We start from the raw sequence: 8046 nt of genomic DNA, 5'->3' as shown, positions 1-8046 counted from the left end.
TCACATGACGCAGCAGAGCGAGAACTCTAGGGATTCGTGTGCCCCCACTGGGCGCACGCTGGCTCACGGCCGGCATGGCCGACCCCGCCCCAGGCCCATCCTGCAGAGACTTTCCACATCCTGCCATGTGCCCCATGGTTCCTGGCGCGCCCTGTGTGGGTCAGCTGTGCAGGACAGGTGCCCCGGGTCGGAGGTCGAGGGACATCTGTCTGGAGCTTTCCTTTGGTCTAGAAGCCCTTGGTGGACGGAATGTCCCGCACGGCGAGCATGCAGGGTTCTGCAGGGTTCCCTGTGGCCCCAGCTGCCCAGCACAGCTCCCCGCCCAGCTACTTACAGTCTGCAGATGGAGGGGTCCTTGTGGGCAACCCCACACCGCCCCCCAGTCACAGGCAGGGCTGGTGGGTGCTCCTCACCAGACACGCACCCTTCCCCCCGTCCCGTTTCCTCGGCTCCTCCCACGGCCCAGCGTGCTCAAACACCCGCTCCGCTCTTCGCCTCCAGGAAGCCCTCCCTGATTACCCTCCCTGATTACCCAGCTTAAAATAGCGGCTCTGCCAGTGCTCCCGCCCCCGCCTTCCTGTGGTTCCTCTCTCCTTCCCTAGCCGTGCGTACAGTGCATAGCGAAATGCACTTACTTATTCCATCCAGTGTTCACTAGCTGCCTCCCCGCGCGGATGGAAGCTCCACAAAGACGAGAATGTCCGTTCTGTTCGCAGGTGCACCCCAAGCACCCAGACGCCCCTGCACACGGCAGGTGCCAAGTAAAATAGTTGTTGCATGAAAACCGAGGTTGAGAAATGTGTCGCAGACCCACCAAGCTGGGGGGGGGGCGGGCACAGTGGGATAGGAACCCCAACCTTGAGGCATCAAAGCCCTGACTCGAGGCAGCCAGCCGCGAAGGACAGGGCAATTACATCACTCCTTTCATGGTGTCCCCAGGTAAGCCAAAGGACACTGCACAAGGGCCGAGGTGACGGGACCCCAGCACACGGGGACCTCTCGGATCAGGACGCGACGGCGGCACAGTCGGCTTCTGTGCTAAGAGATCCGCTTTGATTCGACTGGCAAGAGGCCCAGCAGGGACGGACACGACTGATGTCAGTCTGTCACCATCTTCATGCTCCTCTTTGCTGGTGGGCTGGACGGGTGACCCAGTTCTGGCCAATGGCTCACTGGACGTCTCTGGGGGAACCTCAGGGAGAGAACTCTCTCTTCCCCATCGAAGGGAGCTTCATGTGGGGAGGGGGCTCTTCGGCCTGGGCACACTGCCCCTTCCCCGGGGTTGAGCGCTATCCTGTAAGGATGTGATGCTCGGAGCAATGGCAGCCACCTTGAGGCCGTGAGGACAGGTGGTGCTGATATGCACAGGATGGGGGGAAAGGGGACAGGTGGGGCGGGGAAGCGGGGAAAGAACCTGGGTCTTTGGTGACCTCACTGAGCCGTTAAATTAACCAGCTCTGGGGGTGCGGGGCTCCCCCAGGCTTCGTGTTCAGGTGTGGTGCCCATGTGGTTTGAGACGCTGTCAGTTGGGTGTTCCTTTTTATGCACAAAGGCACCCTCAGCGATTCACACTTTGCATTTTCATGAGCATCTGGATAAAAGACCAGTCCAAGGCTGCGTGATTCTCACGCTTCAACAGATGCAGCTTCTTTAAAGCTTGCAGGGAACCTCGGCTGCTCCACATCAGAAGTGGAGATGCCGCCTACGGAGGTGAACCTCCGGAAACAAAGTGACCTGCCCCAGTGACGCGGTGGGGTGGGGACACCTGGGGCCGTCCCCGCCTCCTGCCGAAGGTGGAGGGTCAAACCAGGTGACGGGCTGGATTCTCTGAGCCCACGCTCCCGCGGCATTCCCACAGTCTGGCTTACTGAGAAACCCTTTTAAATACCAAGGACACCTCTCCTTCGTCTTTTACAGTCGGCTTTTAAAAAGAGTGACCTTTGTGCTGTTCAGTAATAACAGCAAATGCATCTTTACAGGGAGAAAATGTAGCCAGACACATCTCACCACGGCCTGGGAAGCTCTGCGGAAACGGAAGTCAAGCTTCAGGCAGGGCGGGGCGGCCGCCGCCTTCTCCGGGGAAAGAGCCCCAGGCCCGGACGCGTTCCCGAAATCCAGAGCCTGCGGCAGCAGGCCAGCATCGCTGCCCGCACCAAGACGGAGGCCCAGGGGCCGCGCCACCTCCCGGCCAGCCCCGGCCACGCCCAACCACTGGCCACGCCCAACCACTGGCCACGCCCCCGGCCACGCTCCTGCCTCTGAGCGGCTCCACCCTTTCCTAGGGAACGGACGCTGCCCAGGCTGTGTCCTCTCCCCACCTCTCCAAACAGCCCCGCAAGCCACCGCACTGGGGGCACACGTCCCCGGGGCGAGGACTCTGGAGCCACTGTCAGGGCGGGGGTCAGGGGGTCAGGAGGACAGGTGCAGTGGGGAGAATTCACCGGAAGTCGAGCCAGGCTGGGGATGCGCGAGGGACCCTGGATCCGGGCAATTTGGGGGCCCTCGGTGACGTCCCCGACAGCCACCCATGCCCATAACGAGCCACAGCAGCTCCGAGGGGCGGGGTTGGGGTCCCAGGGCATGCCCGCCCCTGCTGGAGACGGCACAGCCCCCACGGGCCCCGGGGCAGGCAGCACTGGCGATGCTCACCACCCTCCCTGATCCCCCACCCCCGAGTCGCCCCCTTTGCACTCTGACCCCACAGGGCCAGGGGAGTCAGGGTCATCCCTGGACCCTCCCCTTGCAAGGTGTGGTCAGCGGTTCTTGAGTTTTCAAACTACGGACTCTACACACAGCCTTCACACAGAGCCTGTGACAGACAATGACATGGCTGCAGCCAGGTGCTTGGAGGTGGGTGCTCACCTGCTGCCTTGCTCCCCGCCCCCCTCCACCAGGAGGTGCCTCCAGGGAACCCTGGATGGGGCCCCTTGTTCAGGGGCCACCGGCAGGTCTGGAATCAAGCCTCAAACAAGCTCCTCCTCCTCCAGGCCTCAGCTCCTCCCTCACAAGGGGACAGTCCCAAGTGCCTCTGGGGCTGCGGGCACGGGGCGGAGTCCGGCCCCAGCCTGGGCTCCCCCTTCCCTGCTCTGTTGCACTCAGCGGGCAAAGCACTGGCCCTCCCTGCAGCCGGAGGCCTGGCCCTGCAGCTGCCGGACAGAGCGGCGACAGAGGCCGGCACGCTCACCTTTGCAGACGAAGCACTCGATGTGGAAGTACTTGTCCTGGACGCGCAGCACCTCGCCCCTGCAAACATTTCCACAGGTGCCGCACAGGATGGCCGTGCCGGGCGGCTTCTCCGGGGGGCTGGGGACGGCCTGGGGCTCCGACACTGTCAGGGGAAAGGAGCATGTTAGAGGGTGGACGGGCCAGCCCAGGTGAGCAGACTGGCCGCGGTGCGAGGGCTCAGGACCCCACACCTGCCAGCACGGTCCCATGGGGCATCGGGGTACAGTCTCATCTCCTTCTCCTTGGAAGCCAGTGGGAATTGGTCAGAGGCCATCCCGTCAACCGCCAGCGAGCAGTCCTGTCCCCACCCCTGTGTGCACACCTGCAGTGCTGGGGAGCACAGTATCCTCCCAAAGGGTGGCTGACCCCCCTGCTTCCTGGGCCCAGCATGACCTCGGCCCCCCAGGGCCTCAGAACACCCCTGACCCCAGCAAGCTCAGCACCCTTCTGTAGCCAGGACACCCAGAGTTCTACCGTCTGCAAGTACGCAAACCAGGAGGGCCAGGGGAGGCGGGAGGGCCCAGGAGACACCTGCCACGCTTCACCTGACAGCTTAGCGTATCCACACACACGCGCACGCACACACACGTACACACTTCAGCTTAACACTAGCGCCAGACCTAGGAGGTCTCATCGCGGCTGTAAAAACTGAGAAGGTGGATCTCAGACAGAGGAGGACATTTCTCCATCAGGTTGGCAACCTGTCCCCATCCCCTGAGAAGCCCACCTGGCCAGAGCAGGGCCCCTGTCCTCCTCTGCAGTCCCTGCCCTCAGGTGGTGGCACAAACGAGGGACCAGGCCATGCTGGGGTCAGCAGGGTGGCCTTCCGGAAGGCCTGCCGACCCCAGCATGGGCGGGGGGTGCCAGATGTCGGGGAGGAGAGGCCCCCCTGCCTGGAGAAGCAGGTGCAGGGAGGTGAGCAGCACCTGGGCCCGGTCGACACCTTCTTCGTGTTTCTGGAGGAGCCAGCACACGAACCAGCAGACGGGATGGCACAGGCCGTGAGCTCCGTCTGCGGGGCCGTGGCCGTGGCTACGGAGGGGTTTCCGGCTCCGGGTTCCATGTCGACAGCAGGCTTGCCGCATGCTCCGTTTTCCTGCAGAGCTGCAGAGGCCACCTCGTCTATTCATGGAAGCTATGGGAGCGGACAGAGGCGAGTTTTCCTGGGCTTGAATCCAACGTTTCCCTCACAGAACAAGCCACTGGGGTTGAGGCTTGAAGTCTCGGACAGCAAGGGCCAGCTCACACTCATGGGCCACTGAGTCACCCTGGTCCGTGTCCGAGGTCAAACCCAGATTGAGGGGGGCGGGGGCCAGGGGCCCAGACGGTCAACGCGGTCACCTTCTCATCCGACAGGCAGAAAGAACAGCACCCTGCCGTCTCTCCGCGGGCGGACAGGCCACGTCGTTAAGCTGCTGGAAACTGGCCCGAATCCAGTACGAGGCAAACATCAGACCACCCACGCTGGGGTCGGCGTCCACAGTCCTGGGGGCGCTGCAGGCTGCGGGCTCCAACGGCCTGAGTACCGCCCAGCCCCGCCTCGTATGTGCTGGGACCCGGGACTCCCGACTTCCTTCTGCCTGTCCATCTGCCCATCCACCCTCTGCTGGCATCACCTGGCCACAAAGCGGCAAAGTGCTAGAACCATGGGCAAAAAAATGCCCGCCCAGGGTCCAGCAGGTCCCAAGAGCTCAATATGCAACAGCTGCTGTCATTTTCAAGATCTCACAGCCTGATGTCATCGGTTTCCTGGTTACTGGAGATATATTTGGTTTGGGGAGTGGGGAGGGCGCTGCTTTAAGACATGGTTTTGCTGGGAGGACCCAATGCCACCCACCTGACACGTCGCGTCCTGCAGAGGCTCCTGGTACCTCTGGGCACAAGTGAGAGTGGCAGTGCTGCCCTCTTGTGGTGAGAAGTAGACACTGCACCGTGGCAACAAACAACTGTGTTCACGCAGGTACCGCCCGCAAGGTGTCCCCTCCAGCCCACACCTTCCCATCTGCCTGCTCAGCCCTAGGATCACGTTGGCGAATCTTGTGCATTTATAGCGTGGGCCTTTTACCCTAAGACAGACTCATTCCTCCTGCAGCTGCCCCACTGGAGGTCAGGGTGCTTCTCACAGGGCACCGCTCCTCACGGCAGCTGGCGGTGAGTGCGTCACTGCTGCTGCTGCCTGAACGGGGGGCGGGGGGGGGTGGCCCCGCTGGTCCATGGCCACCCCGCCCCCCGGAGAACAGGACTCGCGCCCCGCAACGCCCAGGGCTGTCTCCATGCGGCCCCAAGGCAGGGGTGGGGCCGCTGTGGCCACAGTCTGTGTCTGGTAGGCGGATGTTACAGAAAAAAGTGAGCTTTCAAACCACGGGGAGATGCGGAGGACTCTGCGGGTCGTTAAGTGACACCAGCCAATCCGAGAAGGCTACGTGCTGTATGACGCCGACCATGTGACGTTCCGGAAAAGGCAAAACCACGGAGACAGGAGAAACGTCGGCAGTTGCCAGGGATTCGGGGAAAGGGGAGGATGGCTAGGTGGAGCACGGAGGACTTTTAGGGCAGTGAAACCACTCTGACACCATACTGACGGATCCACGTCATCGCACATCTGTCCAAATCCACGGCAAGGGCACCACCGGGAGTGACCCCTGAGGCAAGCTGTGGACTTCAGTGAACAGTAACGTATCAAAATGGTTCGCCGATCGTAACTAAAGCAGCTTGTTGGGGGTGGGGGTGGGGGGGAGGGGGGAGGACCCCGTGTTTTTGGGTGGCTTATATATGGGAAATCTCTACTTTCCGCTGCGTATTTCTGTCAACGGAAAACTGCTCTAAGAAACAAAGTCTGTCAAAAGTTTCCAAAGAGGAAGAAAGGAACAGAGGACACTATCACACCACAGACCTGGCCACAAGGCGGCAGGTCCGTGCGCTACAATGTCAAGGTTGACTCTGACGTTCGGTGTAACAAGACCCTGACTGTGATGCTCGCACAAAACATGAACTCGAGTGGTAAGAATCAGCCACGCGAGGGCTGCGACGATTTAATCCCCTCGTGATAATGACACGCCAGCACTGGGGGACCCCGCCGGGAGTCTGAAGCGTTCTTATGGGGGATGGCAACACGTAAAGCTTGCTCCCACGAGGGAGGGACGTGGCTCGCTCGGGTGTCTGGGGGCCGGCTGACCTGACAATCACTGTGGTCCCTCCCCTACAGTCCCTCCGGGTGTGATGGGTTCTTCCCTGCCGCCAGGAACGGAGCTGGAGGAGCCGCGTGCCGCGAGGCTGGGTTTGGACCCGCCGTCCAGGGGCGGCCGTGTGACCTTGGAGACCTTGGAGAACTCCGGGAGGCCTCAGTTTTCGCATCTGCGCATTGGATCCTGATCTCGGGAGGACTTGTCTGGACTCCGTGGAAACAGGGAAAGGAGCTGTGGTCTTGGCAGGTGTGAGCCACAGCGGCCGGCTTGTCCTCTCCAGGTCTCACAGGCGGACCTGCAGCTCGGGGCGGGGCGGCCAGGAAGGGGACCGGGCGTTCCCGGAGAGCCACATCTCGCTTACACTCCGGTGGCCTCATCAGCAGATTGCCTGAGAGCTGGCTTCACGCTTCGGCCCAGCTCAGCTGGGGTGGCAGGGTGGGCGAGGGGAAGGGAGACAGACCCTGCGGATCCCGGCTAGGTCGTCCCCCCGTGCCCCGACTTTGGGCAGGTCACATGACCTCAAGGAGCCTCGGTTTCCTCCTTTATAAAGTAGGGGCAAGTATGGCCAAACGCAGGGCTCCTGTGCAGATTGAGTGAGGACATGTGAGAAGCCAGTGACGTAGCCGGGCGCCCGCTGTGCTGTGGGGGTGCAGCTGACGAGGCTGCTCCCCCGGAGATGGCCCCGTGAGCGGGCTCCGTGTCCACGCGCATGGGGCCCGAGGGCCTGTCTGACGCTCGGGCCCGTCCTCCACTCGGAGACACGGTGGGCACCCCCTCCCGCCTACCTGGAGCAGACGCGGTCCCAGCCCGGGGAGGCCTCCAGCTGCCCCACGGCCAGCCTGCACTCCCCGAGCTCAGCCATCGGCCGGCTCGGTCCTGGGGGGAGGTCTCAGAAGTGGACGTGGGGCTTGAGCACAGTGCAAGGGGACTGGGTATGTGAAAGCTCCTGACACAGACGGTCCCGGCTTAATGAGGCACCGGCGTGCGACCTCCGACTTTACGATGGCGGCACAGCGAGCTGCATGAGGTGGAGACAGACAGCTCAATGCCGGTGTTCGGGGGCGAGGTGTATCAAATGCATTTTGGACTTCACAATATTTTCCACTGATAACGGGCTTATCGGGGTGTAACCCGAACGTAAGCCCAGAAGCATCCACATCCCCAAAGCGGCCATTTCCCCTTCCGCCTCTCGGCGCCTTGGGGCCCAGACTGTGGCCTCCTGGGGCTGACCCACCCCTGGGTTTCTGCACCCCGCCCAGGGCTGGCCCCGGGGGGGAAGGAAACTGGCCACCGGGTGCGTGAGCCCACACTCCCCTCCTGCTCACCCCACGCCTGGCAGCTCCATGCGCCCTCGGAGCCCACGCCTGGCAGCTCCATGCGCCCTCGGAGCCCAGCGCCAGCCCGGCCCGGCCCTGGCAGGTGCCTGATCGATGGGCCGAGTCGACACGTGTCAGTCACACTGCCGTGCAGCCTGTGTGGACGCGCGTCCGTCCTGACTTCTGGCAGCCGCGTCCACACGGCCCGGCATCGCGGGACGTGTCCCCATCCCTTCCGGAGTCCTCCCCTGCACTCGCCCCTCTGAGCTCCTCAGTGGGGGCTGGTTGAGGACGGAGACATGGCAGGGGTGAGTGCCTGC

General features: G+C 62.8%; 1 protein-coding gene across 1 annotated transcript in view; it reads right to left on the bottom strand.

The window, feature by feature from the left end:
* The window catches only part of ABLIM2 (actin binding LIM protein family member 2), an 81998-nt gene that overhangs the window by 68001 nt on the left and 5951 nt on the right, over positions 1-8046 (bottom strand). Inside the window, exons 2-4 of the mRNA XM_023519676.1 lie at positions 3112-3328; positions 2008-2143; positions 1573-1702 (exon numbers count right to left, since the gene is read on the bottom strand). Of these exons, the coding sequence (XP_023375444.1) occupies positions 1573-1702; positions 2008-2143; positions 3112-3328 (483 nt within the window). The remainder of the gene's footprint in view (positions 1-1572; positions 1703-2007; positions 2144-3111; positions 3329-8046) is intronic.

The sequence above is a fragment of the Pteropus vampyrus genome, unplaced genomic scaffold (assembly GCF_000151845.1).
Source record: "Pteropus vampyrus isolate Shadow unplaced genomic scaffold, Pvam_2.0 Scaffold231, whole genome shotgun sequence".
In the NCBI taxonomy this organism is placed as follows: Eukaryota; Metazoa; Chordata; class Mammalia; order Chiroptera; family Pteropodidae; genus Pteropus; species Pteropus vampyrus.
Note: the sequence above shows the minus strand (reverse complement) of the source record. Positions and strands in the feature narration are given on the sequence as shown.